A 21,407-nucleotide genomic window follows, 5' to 3' on the forward strand; every position below is an offset into this window, starting at 1 on the left:
CCCATGAGTTTTCTCACTATTACTCTTCTGATTCTCTCCCTCAGCCCACTGGGGGGAAGTGAACCAGTGGCTCTGTGGGGCTTAGTTGCTGGCGGGGGTTAAACCATAACAAAACCATGAGAAGAAGTTGGTGCAGTCTCCTTTTTTTTTTTTTTTTAAATTCCGTCCTTTATTTTTTCTTTAAAATTTTTGTATATAACAAAAACTCTTATGGCACTATAAAAATAAGGAGGCAGCTTTGGTTCTTTGCAAGTCTTGACCTTCTGCCTGCTTGACGTACTCTGCTTGAGGTTTCCTTAGGTACAGCATCTCTCTTTGTGGTATGCACAGAGAAGTGTCACAGCAGCAGGAGGAAGAGACTGACTGCTCATCTTCATTGCAAGGATTTCTGGAAGGAGCCATCTGCGCACTGATCCCTGGCTAGGTCCCTGTCTTTTGCTGCCTTCTTCCCACATGCTGCCTGAACACTGATCAAATTACTGTATCTTGTTTCTCAAAGATTGTGTCTTTCTCTTTTGTGTTTTTTGTGTTTTGTTTTGTTTTTTTTTTTTTAAACCAGAACTGTATAGGTACTAGTGATGAAGTGCTGACCTGGCAGTCTTGTAATAGTTCCTGTTTCTATGGAGCATCTCTGGCATGCTAAACAGTAGTGCCCTGTTACAGACACACTGCTTATATGAATTGCTGATGAAGTGATTTTTATTTATTTAAAAAGCAACACACTGTATATACCTTAGTTTCTATACATTATCCATAATTTTCCCTCCTTGAAAATAGTGTGCTGGAGGCTGATTTACTGTATACCTTATACGTACAGTTGGCAAAAAGCTGGATGGACCTTGCCTAAAAACATCTCACCTACTTGAATGAGCAGAAAGCTTATTCCATCTGAAGTCAGCTGCCAAAGGCTTGTTTGTTTTCCTTACATGAATTAGAAGATTGTTGTGTGCTTCATTTTTGACAAAATACTCCATCCTTAACCAAGCTTGTCCCTTTCTAAGATATGATTTTTGCATAGACTCTCCTTCCCAGTCCCTGCCTCTGCAACTGGAGCACTTACCAGTGAAGATCGGGGCAAAAAAAGTCATTGAGTACCTCAGCCTTCTCCATGTCCTGGGTAAACATATCTCCTGTTTCCTTCCAAAGGGCCTACATTTTCCCTGGTCTTCCTTTCATCACAGAGATACCTATGGAAGCTTTTTTTTGTAGCCCTTAATGTCTCTGGCCAGATTTATTTCTATCAGGGCTTGCTTTAGCTTTCTTAACTTGATCCCTGGCAACTTAAGACAGTTTCTCTGTATTCATCCCAGGCTACCTGTTCTTGCTTCCTTTTTGTGTTTCAGTTTGTTGAGGAACTCCTTATTCATCCATGCAGGTCTCCTGATATTGTTGCCTGACTTCTTTGTTGTGATGCATCACTCCTGATCTTGGAGGAGGTGATCCTTGAATATTAACGAGCTTTCCTGGGCCCCTCGTCCCTCCCTTTAGTCCTTACCTATAAGCTCTGTGTCAGCTCCTCATCCATCCATCCCCAAGTGGAGCTGCATGCCCTCCACCTGGTCATTGGCAGAGGGCAACACTCCCTTCTCATCAGGCTTGGAAAATGAACCAAGAGTATTTCCCAGCTGCGTTCAAGTTGAAAATGGACAGTATGTGTGCAAGTAAACTCCCTTGAGTCTGTGATAACATTTTTTCAACTGTTCTGCAAAGTTTTCTGGTTAGGAAGTGTTATCTGTTTTCACCTGTCAGTTTGTAGTAGTAGGGAATAGAGGAATTATTTTTGCATCTGAAGTCAGATTTCTGGAAGTGCATCAACCCTTGTTCTGCATGCAGACTGAGAGAGACAGCTAGAAAAGACAGAGCTGCCAACTTTCCAGTAATATAGGAAGAGCCCCAAGCCATTTGTTCCTTTTAAATAAAAGTTGGTGGTACAGTCATCAGACACTGCACAGACACATACCAAGATGTTTAATGACACTGGACCTCACCGTAGTTGTGTGAGCTCAGTGACATACCTAAAGAGCAGGCTGTCTTGAAGGATCAGTGAGCCCTCTGGAAGCACACATTTGCAGAAAAACAAGACACTAAACTGCCAGCAGTTCTCCAAAACAGAAACTGGTAATATCACAATAATCAGTGTGTTTGTGCACTCATATAACATGGTCCCAAATTGATCCTGAGCAGAGTTGGCTTTAGAATTAATTAACAAAAACCCAAAAAACACAACCAAAAACAACCAAAAAAAGAACCTAAAACCTGCCAAAAAACCCCCAAAATTCAGTCAACAGCAGTAAGGTTTAGGGAGGAACAAAGAAACCAATTTAAACTAACTCATTTCCTCAGAAACACTAAGTGTGTTGTCTTGCATTGCTGAGCTGTGGGTTTGTTTAAAATTGGGCACGTCTGTGTTACAAAAGGGTTTTAGTCATTCTCTGACAGCTGATACAAAGCAAAAGCTGCTTGGTAAAGGAAAGCTTCTATTAAAAACATCTTCTGATCTTTGTAATGATTACAGAAAGCTGTCAGTATAAAATGGTATTTTTAATAAGGCTGCTGATAGGAAAAAAGCTTTACAGTTTTGTACTTTATAAATAGTATTCCTAGAAAAGCAGAGTTGCATGTCAGAAATCATTATGTTTCACTGATTGCAAATTTGAACTATCTGTTCTTATCTGGCATTAAACTGCAGAATTTTCTCTCTGTGTGTGATACTTTTAGGAAATGAGCACCTTCTCATTTCCCTTTGTTAAACATCTTGGACACAGCCTCACCTGATACCAGACTCCTCCAAGTGTTTACAGCAGAAAACCTGGTAAAAGAATTTACAGCTGACTTATAATCTGTGTCATTGCTTGGTTCATACTGGCCCTGCTCACCTTCTTCTGACCCTGATAAGTCTCACTCGTCTCCAAGGTGTTTTCTCCCTGCACTACTGGATGCTGGGGCTCCTTTCAAGGAGGGAGAAGGATTCTCTCAGTTGATAGGATTTTTGCAAGTAGAGATGAATTCGTGACTGGGCCTGAAGAAAGAGGTGCAAGGGAGCTGTGGAGGCCCAGGTAGTCTATCCCTTGGTAAAACAGGTAAGCATCAGTAATCCTGGCCATGTAACAGCCATCCCACCTGGATTTTGTGCTGGACTTATTCCAAGTTAAGCAGCATTTCTGCAACTCCCACTTGCCCTTTGGCCCAAAGGTAGCTCTGAGCAATGGTTCCCAGAAGCAAAGTGCAAACTTTCTCCAAGCCAAGCAGCGCTGAGCACATCACCATAGGTGGTATGTGCCATCCACCCAAGATCTTCTCCACCACCCCCTACTTTACCAGGCTGCAGGTATCTGAACCAGATAGCGTACTGCCACTTAAGACAGGATTTTGACACCCACATCTTATAAAATCTGGGCAGAATAGCATCACAAACCTGGTTACAGGTAAAACTCATTAAATAGTGCAGTGTGTTGACTTTGGTGGGCTGCCAGACCCTTTCTCAACCCAGCAGGTGGGGAATTAGGGGTTCATAAAGTACCATCCTCCATACCACACTGCTGGCATAGCAAAGCTGTTTGGCTTCTGCTGGCTTTGCCGTCTGTCTTGCCTGGATGGACCTGTTACCAAAAAAGGAAACAACCTTCACAGTTTATCTTTCTCCTCACACAGCGTAGGAATGAGTGACAGATTATTACACTGTTTCTGCTCAGTTTCTTGTCTTAAGCAGCCAAAAGATATCCTCCTCACTCAGAAAAGAAGTTCAATATTACTTTTTGTCTAAAGTTTAGATTTAATGCAAACATCTCTTAAATCTGTTCATTTCCAAATGCAATCCAAACAGCTGTAAAAGGACTACTACTGCATAGAGTTTACAAATACTCACAAGTGTATTGAAACAGTATTGACAGAGAGAAAACCATTACAGGGAATTTAGTGGTTTGAATACCTGTTTATTTACTACACACAAGAAAAGTTACCACTGTAGTTTCAGAAGTGGAAAACACGGCAACTTTTCTTTTTCTGTGTTAATGGAGAAATAACAGATGACAAAGTAGGACAACCAGGCATTTTATTTGTTCTTTTACTTACACACATACACACACACAAGCATACGTACATCCTCTCCAAGAATTAAGTTAAAGGTTATAAAAATATAATAAAAAAGTCAATTAAAAAAAATCAAAACTTTTTGCATTAGAAAGATCGTTTCAGTTTTCTGGCAGAAGATTAACATGACTGAAGCTATTCTAGTTCTTAGCTGAAATGCTGCTTATGTTGAGAGGAAGAAAGGCATCCTACTATTATTTTCATTTGCCATGAACATGGGGTTTCTTTTGGACAAAAACCCTTATTCTGCACAGGTATTAAAGCTGTCAGACATACATGTTATCCTCCTCAATGAATGTACTATTTGCTGACAAGCTCATTTGCTGACATGAGATTTATCGTCTGTGTTCTATTACAAGTCTTTCAGAAGGAAAAATACAGTCAACTTGCTTTTCCATATCCAGTGTTTTACTGGGATTAAACACAAATGGGAGTTAAATTTTCCTTTAGGTAGCATGCTGCTAGTTTTATAGGTCACATAAAAAGGAGCCTTACTCCAGATAATCGTGGTTAAATTTCTGGTTCACAGTGCTGAAGTAATAAAGAGTTACCCAGTGTACACCTGTCAGTCACCATGCAGATGAATTAAAAAGAAGTGGTCCTAGAGATGAGCTTTTTTAGGTCATATAGAAAGTATATCTTAAGGCTTCTGCAGTACACTATAGCTAACCAGTACTCACCTATGCACATTAAATCTGTGATAAAGTATCTATCTATGCATCAGCAATTACATCTTATAAAAATACAGTTCAAGTCTTTTGATTGCACACATATATGCTGACTGCTCAACACTATTAACATCTTATGCTGGGAACAATTAAATATTCAACTTAATTTTCAGATTTTTAAAAGTTTCAGCTCTGTGGGTGAAGACTACTTTCCAGGTAAGCACATTTCTCCTGCAAAAAAAGTCCAGACAGCTTGATGACACAGGTAACCTGCATATCTCCTGCAACCAAAGAGGCAGTGCACCTGATGAGACAGTCAATCACCATCCTTCCCAACAGCTGTAAGAGAACCATGAAGTTGCTCCCAGAAACAAGGTATGATAATCAAGCAGTAAAAGGAGTGTATTTTACTCCCAAGTAGGGTATTAAATAACAGCATGAGGTGCCTCCATGGCACCTGCTAGCATTCTTTCGTTTGTAGGCACAGTGAAAGTCATGAAAAACTGGTGTCTTCACAGATAGAAAATACAGCACATATTTGATAGAGTAAATCAACCAAATCACACAGCACCAAGCAACCCTTGTTATGCTTATACCTTTGGTACTTGTTTTAAATGAGAAAATTAACAAGTAAAAATAAGTCTCTGTTCCTTTTCAACAAGCAAGTTTAATTTTTGAGGTTTTGTTGGCGAAGATTGAGCAGGGACAAAAAGGAGTGCTAGTAAGAATATATGCAATGAGTTGAGCACAGAGATTGTACAACACATTTGCAAGCACCTGAATGTCTACTGTTACAGGAGACAGATTACTAAAAAACCCAGCTTTTAGTCAGTTTTGAGTTAAAAGAGGTAGAGGGACACAGCCAGTGACCAATGAGCATGTGTAAAGATCCATCCTGAAACATTTCTGTTTGAACTTGTAAAAAAAATATTTGAACTTGTCATTAATTATTTGCTGTTATAGCAAATCCTCATGCTACAAGAATCAGCGATTTCTTCTAATAAATTTATAAAAGTCTCTAGTAATGTAGGGAAATGTAAAAGCTGCTAAAGAATAGGAGACAGACACGGGATTTTAGGAATTATAAAACATCCTGTGTCTTTTTATCCCTTGTTTTCTATTGCACAGAAAGGATAGAGAATAAATGTTTCTGAATATTCACCTATCCGATCACACAACTTCTATAAAAATCACTTTTTCTCTCTTATGCGAATACTAAAAAAATGTTTATACCAGTTAAACACAATGAGGATAGGGTTTGCTGCTATATGAGTTCTACTGGTGCCCTGTATTCTATGAGATACTCTGGATAAATCTGCTGCTTCTCAAAGATGACAAAGATAGAAGGGTTTAAAGCATCATTCACACAACTGTCATAGAAGTTTTGGCTGTCCTTCATGGGAGGCCGAACATAATCAGAACTACCACGAGTGAACTCCCCCACCAGCACTCGTGCCAGAAACATGGTCTTGCTTGAGTCTGTCCCACAATACTTGTCAGAGTAAGATGCATCCCTTGCAAAATAACTTCCTGCAGAAGAGACACCAAGACAGAGCTGATAAGTCACCAAAATTGCAGGGAAGAAAGCGATAACAGTGTGAAAGTGAATTAATAAACAAATCCATTAAGCAGCTCATGAACAGCCTTTCCAAAGCCTTCCCTTGTTCTCTATGTCCCTCTTAGTGAAAATGATCACTGTGCATTATCTACACTTTTTATTTTTCACAGCACACATATTTAAAAGCCATCCAAGTAATGTTTTAAATGTCATCATATTCCTGTAAAAGATTTCCTCCTCACCCTAGATGTCCACCTTCCCCAATCCCACCCAACTTCATCTCCTGACAGAGGCTATTAACAGTCATCAAAACATTTCTCAGAGTTACAAAGTATTCAGTCAGAAAGGTGGGCTAGTCAGCCAGTCAGCCTGTCTCTGCTATTGCACTTGGTACGCTGGTAATTTCCTGTACACAGGACAATGTAAAGGAATATAATTTGCTAACAAGGCATTCCCTAACCAGAATGGCATTTAGGTTCCTGGGGGGAAAAAAAAAAAAGCCATGTTGCCTTCCTATAGGAGTTTGGAAAAACTGGAACAGAAGTAATTCTGGAGTCTAGCAGAAACTATCCCTAGAACAGGCCTCTCCTGTCTTTTCTTGCAAGGATTGAGTGGAGCATAGAAGCCAAGGCCTTTCAGTATGCCTTAGCTCGAAATGACCATTGCCAAAGTAGCTATGTTGCCCACATCACGACAGAGAGAAGCCCTAGATTGACTGAGTGCCCCCCTTTTAACTGTATACCTCTGCAGTAAATACAATTTTTTAGCAAGTCTAAGATTAATGAAAGAGCTGAAAAACAACCTTTGCCGTAGACTGTCCCATTAAGGCCACAGATTCTCCAGTCGAAGTTTTGCTGACAGATGGCATCAATGTCTTTTTTATGGGTCCCATGAAATAAAAATCGCTCATCCGCAGCCTTTCCACCATTGCTCTTCTGCATTAGCTCCTTCTGCCTGCAATAAGAAGCAGTATCTTTGCAGTTCCACAGCGGCCATACCCACAGGTTCCAGCCATACTAGCACTCTGAAACAATTTTACAGAGTACATTCTGAAAATCCTTACATTAAGGCCTAAACTTAGAGCAAACATGGTATCTTGCTGTCTAGCTGCATACAAACATGCTTTCGTTATACAGAAATGCCTCCACATATTTAATATTAAAAATGTTTTCTTTTTGTTCACTGCCTGTGGGGAGGAGGAATCTTAGCAGTAGGTTTTTTCCAAAACACAGGAGTTCATGGAGTTAAGGCTTTCCCTCCGTGAGTTTTGCATTTAATTTTGAAGACTATTTCAGTTTTGACCAGCTGCAAACCAGTGTTTGTGCTAGATGTGACTGATTAGCAGCTTCAAGGCTCCACTGGAAGGCAGCTGTTCTGGACACAGGCGTGGCAGAAGTCAGAACCACTTACTCAGGAGCAAGGATTCCTCCCACACAGCTCCTCTGACTATTCTAAGTTCTGTGCCTTGAGTGAGTTTTGGTTTTGTTGATATCTCTTTATCTAAATGTTGATATTGGCTAGGTATTTCAGTGGGAGAGTGGAAGCATATGCATTTCAGAAATGTGTGTCTATCTTTAGCATACAGCATACAGCTAACTGCAGAAACAGCAAACTTCATGCATACATACCAGACCAGTATTTTACACATACCATTGATACAGTTCCCAGAGTGATGGGTTCTGAATTCTACAAATTCTTTTAATAGCTGTTTTGGGCATTGTACGTTGAAAGTCCACCTTGACTTTCTTGTATTCTTCAGAAGAACTGTCAAGCTCAATCAGCTGTAAAGAAAAGTTTGAAAAGTTACTCTCATCTTTTACTAAATCATGCCAAAGCCACCCTACCTAGTGCACTGCTTAGACCTTTAAAGTCTTTTCTGTGAAGCAGAGGTATGAACAGTGGAAACTGTCTTGGAAAAAAAGCAGATTAAAGATCTCTGCTCTGTAAAAGTGAGCTCTTATCTAGGGAACGTTAACTCCTGGTGTTTATGACACCCAGGTTGCTCTCTCACAGGACATTAAAGGATCTGCATGCTTTTGTGCAGACACTCAGCTACTCTTAATATTTAGGTCAAGATACATATGTATGCATATATCAAACGGTACCTAAATCCACAGCAGAAATGAGCACATAAATAAAAAATCTATGTTGCAGCAAAACAAAGAGCATTTTTTTAGGTCTTTCTGTTTATACTCCCTACAGCCAGTTAACATGAACTGCACTGCCTGTTGTCTTTCTAAATAAATAGAAAAGGTTTTATTTGAGCAAACATTTTTAGGGAAGAGTATGGTCACACTAACAAAAATCAGTTTCTTACATGACAATCGTGTTTTCCATAGGAATATAAAAAAATGTCAATGTTAGCCTTCCCTACTTTTAACCGACAATTTCTTGAGGATTTGCATTTTGCAAGTTAGCAATTTTCAAGCTTCAGATAAGATCTTTTCTGTAGGTGTAGTTACTGGAGTTGACAGAGGAGGTGGTGGAAGCAGGCAGGACATAAGAAAAGGCAAACCGTGCAGATATTATCTGGCTGTGTTACAAAGGTAAACAAGTTCATTCTACTGGAGTTATGATACATATTAATAAAAGATCCCATCTTGAACAGGCTGCCCAGAGCAGTTGTGGAGTCTCTCTGGAGATATTCAAAACCCACCTGGACACAATCCCATGTAATCTGCTCTAGGTGAACCTGCTTTAGCAGAGGAGTTGGACTCGATCTCCAGAGTCTCTCTCCTTCCAAGTCCAACCATTCTGTGATTCTGTGTGATTCTGTGAACTCTCCTGATTTCAGCAATTCTTCATAGATGTACAAAAGTCTACCTATACACAGCTCAGGGAATGGTTACCCTGAAGTTCAGAGGCATGATTTACTTCTGATGCTTCAGTGTATGTATTTTGGGCACCAGTAACACTCTTGTTAACACAGTAAAAACTTCAGGCAGATTTGCCAAGGCAAGGGATCAACAGTAGAAGTGAAAGCCAATGTTACCACAGTTATACTGCCATCATTTGTTTAAATTTGAGTTTAGTGTCACCTCTAGGTCTGCCCAGTGTGATATCAGGCTCAAATTTACCAACACCTCTTCATTATACTACATAGTAAACAATAATTTACAACGGCCAAGAAACACAGAACTTGTGATGTAACAAACCTTACACGACAAAACTGACAGAAAGAAAAAACCAAAAAGCTCCAAACCTTGAATCCCAGTTCAGGCAGGGCAGATTTGTCCCAGTGAGCTGGAATGCCCTTAAACTCTTCTGTATGTTTAATGCCCCTGTTGATTGTAAGATATTACAAATAGGCAGTTAATATAAAAAACCCACTACATTTTAGGTACATACGATCCTAAACACTTTTGTCAAGCTTAGGGAGAATACAGGCAAGTGAACATAATCAGAAATATTTCAAAACTGTCATTTCAGTTCAGCACATGAAAATATTTGTACCAAATCATCACGTCAAGACTTATGGCAGGAAGAAAGATGCCAAGCAAGGAAAAAAACCCCACAGATATACACTGAACTAAACATGTAAGTATTTCTCTTAGTTGCAGAGTTGAATACATAAAAGCTCTGCTGCACTGGGGTAGATAAATACAAATGCATCCAGTATCACATCAGTATGACAGAAACAGCCCTCCCAGCTACTTCCACCCCAATTTTAATTAGTGGGTTTAGCTGCTCGTTTCAGTGGTGTTTAAGCAAGCACTGTGTGCTGCAAGGGAACTGGCTGTTACATGCAATTATATCTCCTTGCAAACTCCCACTTTTTGCTCCACCTGTAACAACTACTACTTTCCTCTCAGATTGTCTGGTTGCTCTCAAAAGAATTATTTGTAAACTTGTACTTAGCTTTGAAAATTACTCATCTCAGAAAGAGCTAATGCGCATAAATGTTATTGCTTCCATCTCTATTAGCTATTATAGCCAGCAGCTCCCTAAAACATTGCTACATGTTGAATTATTTCCCACGTTTCCACACTTTCTGTGCCAAGCTCAAACTTTCTTCACCCCTGTAGTGGTTTCTGAGTTGCTTGAACTGTTGGCCAGGCTGCAATACTATCCTGGCAAGACATTGTTGTAGGAAAGGTATGTCCCTTTCCCTCTCAATGTCTTTCACAATTGCCTTAACAGCTACTTCTTCACCTTATTGACACCCATGGAAGACACTGCATTCACAATGCACCAAATCCATCACTTCAGAGTAAGCAGCTGCAGTTTACCTGGCTCTTGTGGTTTCTACCTCTGCCTGAGAGACAAATTTAGGTCTTCTGCAAATCTTTCTCTCTGTTGTGAAGCGAAGGTTTTTTTGAATCATGGCTGGGAAAACAAACAAACGAACAAACCCCCCTGAACAGTTAGAAAGATTTTTAGAAAGCTTTCACACTCCAGCAACATTTGTCACTAAGTTGTTTTGTCAAAAACATTGACAAAAATGCACTGAGCATTTGTTTTTCTACTCTTGCTCTTAACTTTACAGGAAATGACAGACATTGGTGGCTATTTTCCCTTCATTTTTCCATCAGCCACACTTTACCAAAAAGGATCATTTTAAAATAAGTATTTACTTTTTCTCCTTCTCAATATACAATCGAGATACTGGTTTCCTCCATTTAGTCATAGATGTCAAATCCTATAAACAGAACTTAAGATCTATCATAGGCCATACTAACAATTAAGAGTCAGTAGCACCCAGGACAATGAGGCCTCATCTTCAGAGATACACAGGAAAACAAACAAAAAACCCTCTTGGCACCAACAAGCCTAGAAATTAAGTTTTGCAAAAAAATATCTACACGGCATATAATTCCCTAAGTTACTAAAAAAGCCCAAACCTTAGAAAAGGGATTGATTTACTATGCAATTTTCCCTTCTAAGCCAGACAAGTTTCACCAGCATTGCAATTGACTGAATCACAAACAGGAAATCACATGTCCTTTCTGTTTTTCTGTGTTTTGTTGGGGTTTTAGGGGGTGGTTTGTTTGTTTACTTTGGTTTTGGGGTTTTTTTTGTTTGGTTTTTTTCCGGGCAGAATGAGATAGTAATGGAGATTGGATCAAAGACAACTACACCAAAATGACAGTCTAGGCAGACTGATTCCCACCACTGTTTTCCATAATTTTGAAAAGGATATCAGGAAAGGCAACAGCTCAGAGAAGACAGTGCCATTACAAGTGGCAATTACAAGGTTTCCTGAACTCTTGGGAAACGCATCTTTCTACTTTGACATAGTCGAGGTATTTCCTCAGCCTTTCTAGACAGGATGAAAATATCTGCATAAATCTTGTAATGCTAAGGATTGTATGGATCCTATACCTTGCCCAAGTATTTGTTTTTCTGCAAACCAGTGACTAAAGCAGACCAGAAGCTGGCTTGATCAAGTCTTCTAGAAGTTCATCACCATTTGTGTTGGTGGCAGCATCAATGACAATGTCATACTTGGACCTTCTGGCAGACATTTTGAAACCTGGCACAAGAACTTCTCAAAAGTAACAGGTCTGAAGGAATAGGAATGCTACTTTGCCTATGTGGACAGCTCTTATCCTGAGAAATTTCATAGAAGCTCTGACTCTGTAAGTGTTCAAATTTCTCTCTTCTCTCTCCTGTAATGAAGTAGTTTAAAACCACAGGAGACCTTGGAGGGAGGGCCAAAACAAAAGAACAGAAAAATGGAACCTACCTTCAAAATTTAGTTCATATTCATGCCTTCCAGCTTTGAAGTTCAGCTTTGGAGAACCTTCAGCTATATAAGCTTTCTCCAGGTCATCACTGGAGACCGTAGCAGCTACATGAAGATCATCCTGTTAGGCCAAAAACAGAGAAAAAAAGTTTCTCCTGGTTATTTTATGCAAGCAAATTTAAAACCCAACAACTGATATCTATGGTAGCTGCAGTATGTATCAGCTTTTGGGAATTATAGTAGCTATCAGACAAAAGCCAATGTATTAAACAGTTGCAGCTGCCCCTAAAACAAACTAAAACACTGTTACAAAGCCTAAGCTTATACTGCAGAGGGCACGCTGTGAGCACTACTGCTCAGAGGGTGCTGTGGTTTAACCCCAGCCAGCAACTCAGTACCACGCAGCTGCTCACTCACTACCACCCCCCATACCCTGGTGGGATGAGGAGGAAAAGGGAAAAGTGGGTTGAGATAAGAACAGCTTAGTAATTGAAATACAGTAAAATATAATAATAGTAGTCATAATAATAAAAATAATTGTAATATTTTAAAGGAAAGAAAAAAGAGAAAGGAATAAAGCCCAAGACAGACAAGTGATGCACAATACAATTGCTCACCACCTGCTGACTGATGCCCAGCCTGTCCCTGAAGAGTGACTAGCCTCTCCCAGATAACTCCCCACAGTTTCTATACTGAGTGTGATGTTCTAATGGTATGGAATATCCCTTTGGCTTGTTTGGGTCAGCTGTACTGTGCTCCCTCCCAGCTTCTTGCACATCTTCTCACTGGCAGAGCATGGGAAACTGAGAAATCCTTGATTTAGAGTGAGCACTACTTAGCAACAACTAAAACATCAGTGTTTGATCAATGTTGTTGTCATACTAAATCCAAAATCATTGTGCCAGGTACTAGGGAGTGAATTGACTCTATCCCAGCTGAAACCAGGACAGACACATTCACCAACTAGACTAACAAAGAGGCAGAGTACAAATCAGAGAAGGAAGTTTTAGTCAGGAGCGACAAAAAGAACATATTAATGCGATCCTATCTGACGTGACTCACTGAGTAATTATTATCTGTCGATAATACTTGTGACTCACCAGAGATCACTCCCCTACCTGAACCTATCAAATTCCCAGGGAAAAGATCCCATTAGGCCTTTAAAGTCCACCTATGCAGTATCAGTGAGAAGAAGAGGGTGACAGAAGAGGAGAAGGATATAAACACTGTGCACTTTTCAGTAGTTTTGCGCTTTTAACGTAGATTGAGTCTCCCTATTTCTCCACTTACTTTTTTTCCATACTCCTGCCACATGCCAAATTCATCTTTCCAGTACCAGATCCATTCTGTTGTTAGAATGAAGTGAGGGGGTTTGGTCACAGAGGAGGCTGTAGAAAGACGCCTAACCTTTGCAAACCCACAGCACATACTGAGAAAACAGATACATGCCATGACAGAGCCACTTTCAGTAACACCATTAGTAAATCTATAAAAAAAAGGGGAAAAAAAATCAGAACTGTTTGTGAAGCTTTATTCAGAGGTTCAGAAGCCCACCACAAATTTGCGAATTAAGCCAACATCACCAAAAAGTAGAACACAAACCTCCACTTTCTGTAAAAATCCCAGCTCTGTATTGTGTTGGTACATATTTTGCATTACAGTATTACATGTCACATTGGTTCCATGGGCAGTAACCATTACTCACTTGTAAATTAGTGAGTTACATCAGACTAATAGAAACAGTGGAAAACATGCACTGCCTTCTTGCTAACCAACCATATTCTAAACAGGACAGTCATAACTTAAGTAGTGCTTCAAAGAGCCTCTAACATAACATAGGAGGGATAGGTAAATTTTCTAGCATGGGATGTGGCATATTGGTATGAGCCCCTTTCAATACCCTCTTTGTAATACATAACCAGTTCCAAGCTCTTAAAGGTATTTTCATATTCCTAGTGTTCTCTGTACTCAAGAGTATCTCTCTCTCTCTCTCCCTCTCTCTCCAGGTACACAAGGTATTCTGCCAGTTCCACAATATGGACTGCAGGAAAAGGGGGAAGGAGGGGCAAATCCCATGTGAAGTGAGGTCAGTAGGAAAATACCAAATTAAGCTACTTATGTAATGACTCCAAACATTATTAAATCTTAAAAGAGTTTATACCTGGTCTTATTTGGGTCACAATACGCTTTTTCTATTTCTTCCATATTCTTCAAGTCCTTCCAGGTGTTGCCATCAGAGATCTGCCATCTATATGGCAAGTGAAAATGAGTTCTGATACACTTTTCTGAAAAAGTTTTTAAAAAAAGAAGTATTATTTTTACAAGCTATGAGAAAACTCCGATATTTCAGGGCTGGATAACTAGTCAGTGAAACCATCAAAAGCATAGTCATGGAAAGTGTTTACCTATGGAATCATTATAAGCAGTAGTTCAAAATTTTTCAGCATAAGCAAACAACATTTAATTTCTGGGCTTAGGTAGAAGTTCAGTTTCTGTACCTACTAGGCTCTCTTTGCCCATTAAAATTGCACAGACCATTCTGTCTTCTCAGTTTCAGAGACAAAAATGAATCGAGATCACAAGCTCATGCAGGGCTATTATTTCATATACAGAATAACACTATAGACTCAAACATCTATGCTTAACCACTTCTTCACAACACTTCACAAAGTGGTATTACTGAGGAAAAAACCAAAAAGGCAACAACTAAAAACAACTAAACACCAAAAGTGTTTAGTTTTAGGGTAAGAGGAGAACTATGTGGTTTAATTCCAGATGGTAAAAAAGTATGACCATCCACTCACTCACTCCCACTTTCCCTGGTGGGATGGGGAGGAGAACAGGAAAAAGGTAAAACCTATGGGCTGAGATCAGAACATTTTAATAACTGAAATGAAGTAAAATATAACAACAACAATAACAATTATACATATATATAAAAGGAGAATAACAAAAAGCGAGAGAGGAGTAAAGCCCAAGACAGCCAAGTGATGCACACTACAATTGCTCACCAGCCACTGACTGATGCCCAGCCCATCCTTGAGCAGTGATCAGCCCCTCCCAGCCAATGCCCCACAGTTTATATGCTGAGTATGACGTTCTAATGGTATGGAATACCCCTTTGGCAAGTTCAAGCCAGCTGTCCTGGCCATGCTCCTTCCCCCGTTTCCTGTGCACCTCCTCGTTTGCAAAGCACGGGAAGTTGAAAAGTTCTTGACTTTGGGTAAACATTACTTAGCAACAACTAAAACATCAGTGTGTTATCAATATTATTCTCACATAGAGGTATAGAGGTATATACCTTAAAACTATGTAACAAAATCATGTAGCTTAACCTATATAGCTTATCACTAAAGGTCAGGCAGTCTCAGTGGAAAGGAATTTCTTAAGAGACAGAAAGTATCTTTACTTTGAAGCAAAGCTGATAAAGCTGATGAACTAGACAAAACTGTCCTCATGGTTGTACAAAATTGTACAAAGTGCACCGCCACTGACGTCAAGGGCATGAAGATGTGCCAGAGTAAGAGTTCAAGAAAAGGACAACGTGAGGAAGACTATGGAACAAACAAGAACTACCACTCTGAAGGACCACCGACTCAAAATGGAAGGCATATCTAGCAGAGGAACAATTCTGGGAAAGGGGTGGAACAGTATTAGGTAATGCTTTGAATTATTAATTAGGTAACTAAATAAAAGCAAGAGGCTTTTATGCATCCAATGTCATAAATAAAGGACTGCTGCCTGCTGAAACTCACAAATTGAGTCTTAGGGGTTTTCTTTTACGGCCTGATTTATGGCATCACTCATACTAAATCCAAAACACAGCACTGTATTGGCTACTAGGAAGAAAATTAACTCTATCCCAGCTGAAACCAGGGGAGTATCCATCGCTTATTCCATACTATTTACATCATGCCTAGGTCCCACACTTTCCAATACAATCCAGTTAATCACTGTGACCTTTCCCGTCTTCTGATATATATGCAGATATCACTCCCTTAGTCTCAAAGTTCATTGCCCTTCAAGAAGTCTCCAAGGGTCCAGGCCTTACCAGGAACAAGAGCAGTGGTAGCAGTGACTGAGGGACAGCAAGTGCTACATGGAGTTTAAAGAGTCAACATGTCAACTTGTCAACAGAAGCGAAGGTGACATCATCAGTACCAGTACGTATAAACCTGAGGCCAGTTTTCACAGCAGAAAAGGCAACTTAACTATAGGGTGAAGTGAAGGAGGCTGCACCACGTAGGCCATATGAGAAAGTGTGCAGTACTTCAGGGAGCTAAAGAACATCAAGAAGGAAAAGGATGACAGAAGGACAACAAGAAAGCTGGCAAAGCAGCCTTTTTTCTGGACAAGCTGGAACATTTTGACAGGGAGAGAGCTGAAAGAGAATAGAAGAGTACTAGAAGAAACAAGGGAGTATCTTTAGTATCTTTCCTATTTAGAAATGTGACTCCTATCATTCAGCAAGTACCTTAGGTAAACACAGGTGGAGTAGCCAATCTTCAGCACAGGTAGATATTATGCATTCCAAAGGAAAATAAAATGGCTCCTTTGTTTGGTATACCAGATAGATCAAACACTTGCCTACCAGCAGTCAAGACTGCAGTAAGATTTAAGTAAAGATAAGCATAAGCTCTAAAGTTTCCTGTTTCTGTGAAAGATGTCTATCACCTCTTTATGGGAAGAGGCAAATACACTGGGCTTGATACAGTCTATACTGATACTTGATACAACTTACCTTTAAAGCCACAACTTTTGTACAGATGATATAAACAGATCTGTTCTGACTCATCATCTTTTGTAGTTGCAGACTCTCGTCCAGAGCTGTGTTTTTTGTCTAGAGGGGGAAATTATAAAACTTATTAATATAATTTGTATTAAAGTGCTCCTATCAGTAGGGAAGATAGTGTTTGTAACTACGTAACTGCATTCAGCTAGAGAGAGACATTGTAGCCTTTGATAACCTTGTCTACTCAAACGTTCCATCACTGTATCCATTCTTTCTGAACGCAACTTTCCTGTAACTGCTAAATTCCTCAGATACAGTTTTTAGCTATCTCTGCAAAACAAGAATAGAATCCAGTGCCTTTACACTTCCAAATGGACTTGAGTTAACCGTGCATTCCACACAGCTGATAACACTGGCAGCTATAAAATATGAAGTTTCGAAATTTGATACATCTGTAAAATTAAGCACTGGAGGCAGAACAGTGGAGATGAACATACACACTTGGATTTTGCATTCTGTTATCCTTTTTTTTTCCTGCTAAATTATACTTAACTTACAATTCTAAGGAACTTCAAAAGAAAAGAGCAAACAAAATGTTACATCTCTAAGAAGTAACTAGGATAGTGCTGTCTCTGAATTCTTATGCTAGACAATCACTACATCAATGAAAAAAATTGAATAGTTATAGTCAGACACAACACTCCTATTCTTAAAGTTCTTAACCTTTATGTTTTTTACAAAAACACCCCCAAACTATAGACCTCCCTATTTCCAGTTCCTGTTATGCTTTTTTAGCCCCAAATTTATGATTTTTATAAACACTTTGTCAGGAACCCAAGTCTTGAAATTCACTTCACTTGTCAAGACACAAATTTCTGTCACTGAGATAGGTACAAGGTCCCTCCTAAAAGACAAATCAAAATGTGAATTCAGTTTTCCTAATGACATTTGTGAGAACTATAGTGACTCTCCTTCAGATGTTTTCGAAAGATGGTATCACTTACCTTTGCATGGTGAAGTCTTGGCCTCTTCTATGTCTTGCATGTTCCTGTTGCCGTTTTTGATGTCATACATGTTTCTATAGAGAGAAGGTAGTCTCTCAATATTGTCTAAGCTCATTCCCTGTTTCAGCAGTTTCTCAAGACATTCTGACTTCAATAAGTCATGGGATCGTTTGCAGGCGTTGCCAAATCTGCACTGTCCCCGCAAAAAGTACTGGCAAACATGCAGTTTGGTGCAGGACGTTTTAAAGGTACAAGATCCATAAGGTCCATCACCTTTGTTATAATGCAAGCAGACCTTGGGTAGAGAAAGAAAAAAGATTTTAAAGATTAAGGTACAGTGTGCTCATACAGACTGTTCGAATCTATGATTTTTAAATTGTTACGACTATGAGTAGACATTTGCTTTTAAAAGATACATTTCTTCTTGTTTTCCAAATGATTGTTAGTTTTTCCTTTGCCCTGCTAATGTTTAGAAAGATCTTCCAACAGACAACATTCTTACAGACATTCTTAAGCAGATGGAATTTAGTGCTATGTCACATAAATGTAGAATAGTGGATTATATTGCATCACAACCTTTTTATTTTCTAGTTTTGGAATACTGAACTTTTTTGATGGTACCTGTGTTTGATGGTAAAGGGGTACTGGATCTGGCTGGGATGGACTTAACATTCTTCACAGCAGATCACACCAGGCTATGTTCTGGGTTTGTGACCAAAGCAGTGTTGATAACACATTCCTTTGGTCTGTTTGGGTTAGCTGTCCTGGCTATCCTCCCTTTCAGTTTTTTTTGCACCTCCTCATCAGCAGAGCAAGGGAAACTGAAAAGTCCTTGACTGAAGGTAAGCAACAACTTGGCAACGACTAAAACATCAGTGGGTTGTCAACCTGATTTTTGTATTAAATCCAGAACACTCCGTATCTGCTACTAGTAAGAAAATTAACTCTATCCCAGCTGAAACCAGGAACAGCGTAACACCACACAGCCACTTGCTCACTCCCCCAGGGAATGTGGGAGAGAATCAGAAAAAAGATAAAACTCATGGGGTTGAAATAAACACTGGACATAAATGGAAGGGGAAATAATAATAATAATGATAAAAGAATATACAAAACAAGTGATGCACAATGCAATTGCTCACCACTACCTGACCAGACAGTCCCCAAGCAGTGTGACACCAGCCCCTGGCCAACTCCTCCCAGTTTTACTGTTCAGAATGATGTCATATAGTATGGAATATCCCTTTGGCCAGTTTGGGTCAGCTGTCCTTGCTATGTCCCTTCCCAGCTTCTTGTGTATTCCCAGTCTACGGGCTGGCAGGGCAGTATGAAAAGTTGAAAAGTCCTTGACTTAGTGCAATCGCTGCTTAGCAACAACTAAAACATGACTGTGTTATCAACATTACTCTCATCCTGAATCTAAAACACAGCACTGTATCTATCCCAGCCAAAACTACGAAATAGTCCAAACTGGCCAAAGGAATATTCCATGCCATATAATGTCATGATCTTAAAAAAATAAAAAATAAAAAAAAGGGAGAGGGGACAGGGGGAAAGAGGGGGAGGAGGGGGAAGGGGGAAGAGATGGGTCTTCCTTACATGGTGGCCCTTGCTCAGAGACTTGTTGGGCATCAGTCTGCTTAGGTGATGAAGCAGAAGTGTTCCTTTGATACATTTTCTTTCTCCCCTCTTTCCTCCACTTGCTAAACTGTCTTTATCTCCATCCACAAGTTTTGTCACTTCTGTTCTACTTGTTATCTCTCACCTGTTCTGCTTGTGACAGGGGACTGAGGAGTAAGTGGGGGACTGTTCGAGTGCTTAGCTGCCAGCCAGGCTTAACCCACCACAGGTGAGAACAGAGGATGCATATATAAAGTTTTAGATTTGCATTAAGCTAACTAAGTTGACACCTAACATCTCCATCTCTATCAAGACTTTTCCACTTGGTGATGCTCACTGAGACACAAGGCTCAGAAACTGTCACAGTAATACTCACCTCTGGTAAGAGGGAAGGGTCATTTTGGAGCAGAAGCTGGCAAAGTTCATCACTGTCTAAAATGTCAAGCCCATGGCGTTTTAGAACACGGAGATTGTGGTCCGAGAAGAAGTTGTGAGCAAACCTGCATTCCTTCCTACAAGTTAAGAAACCCAACGGCAAAATGAGGGTAACAGACTAGCACTGTTTTGCTATCTCATGGGCATTACACTAAACAGTTTCAAAACTACACCTTTCAAAACCACAGCTTCAGAAAAATCCGTACTGCTCCTTTATAAAACAATTATGTGATTTGCAAAACAGATTACACAATTACTCTGAGGATAACTGCCACGCTACTTCTGATTTACAGTCACAACAGCGTCTGACAATACTGGCGTTTTTGACCTGCAGCTCACAACCACGGAAACACCGAGACACCGGAGTAACGCTGCCTTCCCACTCCACGAGCACATTCCCCAACATCCCGCAGCACAGGCTGCGCGGGGGATGAGCCGGCAGGGACCCTGCGGGAGGGAGCGGCGGTGAGCTGGGCAGGAAGGGCTGCGAGACCCACAGCCTGTGAAACCACCGCCCGTGTCTGCCTTTTTAGAAACAGGAAGGAAAAAAAAAAACCAAAACAACCACACACACATACAGAAAACCCCAACCAGCCCCCCCTCCCCCAAAAAAACAAAACCCAAAACAAAACAACCCCCCCCAACAACAACAACAACAAAACAAACAAAAAACCCAGGAGGGGGAGAAAGGAGCATTTCAGACACGAACAGGGCCGCGAGGCCTTTACCGAGGCCTCCTTCCCCTGCAGGGGCACACCGTGCCCAACGCCGAACCCCCCTGACCTCCCCCGACCCCCCCGGCGAAGGAAGCCGCCCCCCCCTCACCTCGCCCCGTGGTTGCGGCAGTGCCCCTTCAGGTGGTACTTGCAGAGGTGCAGCTGCCCGCAGTGCCCCGGGCAGCCCGCGCTGTACTGCTGGCACAGCCGCACGGGGCTGGTGGCCACCACCACGGCCACCTCCGCGGCCGCCGCCGCGCCCTCCTCGCCGGGCCGCCGCACCAGCGTGAAGCGCTGCGCGTCCCGCAGCACGGCCGCCAGCTGCTCCGCCGAGGGCCGGCCCGGCAGCCAGCGCTGCAGGTCGGCCTGCTCCAGGCAGCCGCCGCTGCCGCACAGCACCCGCAGCGCCTGGGCCGCCAGAGCCATGGCCCCGGAGAGCCGCCTTCCCCGGCTTCCAGAGCAGCTCCGCCCCGGGAGAAGCAACGGAAACGGAAACGAAAGCGAAACCGCCGGCGATGGAACGGGCGCCACCCGAAACGCTTTGCTCCCTCCGCAGCGGGTCCCGGGGGTGTGGTTTGTTTTGGGTCTCTTCGAACTGACTGCGGAAGAGTGCGACGCGTGCAGCGTACTGTGGGAGGGCCCTTCGCCTCCCTCCCCTGCCTGGCTTTTAGGATGTATTGACGGTTTTTAGTCAAAGTTCACCAAAACGGGATGAGCTGCAAAGTTGTACAGTTCCCACAGGAGAAACTGGCACAGGGAAGAAGAGAGACCACAGCCAAGTCTTCTTCACCACCTTCAGTTACAGGAAGAAGGCTGATGTGTGAATTCAGCCGTTGTGAGGCACCAGAAAAACATCTCAGTTAAGGCTCCCAACCTGTGCCAGTTTTCTGATGATGCAT

General features: G+C 41.2%; 1 protein-coding gene across 2 annotated transcripts; it reads right to left on the reverse strand.

Moving 5' to 3' along the window:
• Window positions 1–3,911: 3,911 nt before the first annotated feature.
• On the reverse strand, window positions 3,912–21,176 carry LOC135414245 (protein mono-ADP-ribosyltransferase PARP12-like). Of its 2 annotated transcripts, none has more exons than XM_064654784.1 (12): window positions 20,618–21,176; window positions 19,734–19,869; window positions 17,738–18,032; window positions 16,743–16,841; window positions 14,163–14,286; window positions 13,292–13,487; window positions 12,002–12,122; window positions 10,545–10,671; window positions 9,518–9,596; window positions 7,966–8,096; window positions 7,118–7,269; window positions 3,912–6,287 (listed from the first exon to the last, which is right to left on the reverse strand). In XM_064654784.1, exons 1-12 carry the CDS (start codon window positions 20,932–20,934, stop codon window positions 6,022–6,024), a joined length of 2,043 nt encoding a protein of 680 aa, XP_064510854.1. In that variant the 5' UTR covers window positions 20,935–21,176; the 3' UTR covers window positions 3,912–6,021. The 2 variants fall into 2 exon arrangements, with proteins under 2 accessions (XP_064510854.1, XP_064510855.1); XM_064654785.1 differs by having other exon boundaries at window positions 10,545–10,641; window positions 20,618–21,046.
• Window positions 21,177–21,407: the final 231 nt, after the last annotated feature.

This window comes from Pseudopipra pipra, chromosome 5, assembly GCF_036250125.1.
Source record: "Pseudopipra pipra isolate bDixPip1 chromosome 5, bDixPip1.hap1, whole genome shotgun sequence".
In the NCBI taxonomy this organism is placed as follows: domain Eukaryota; kingdom Metazoa; phylum Chordata; class Aves; order Passeriformes; family Pipridae; genus Pseudopipra; species Pseudopipra pipra.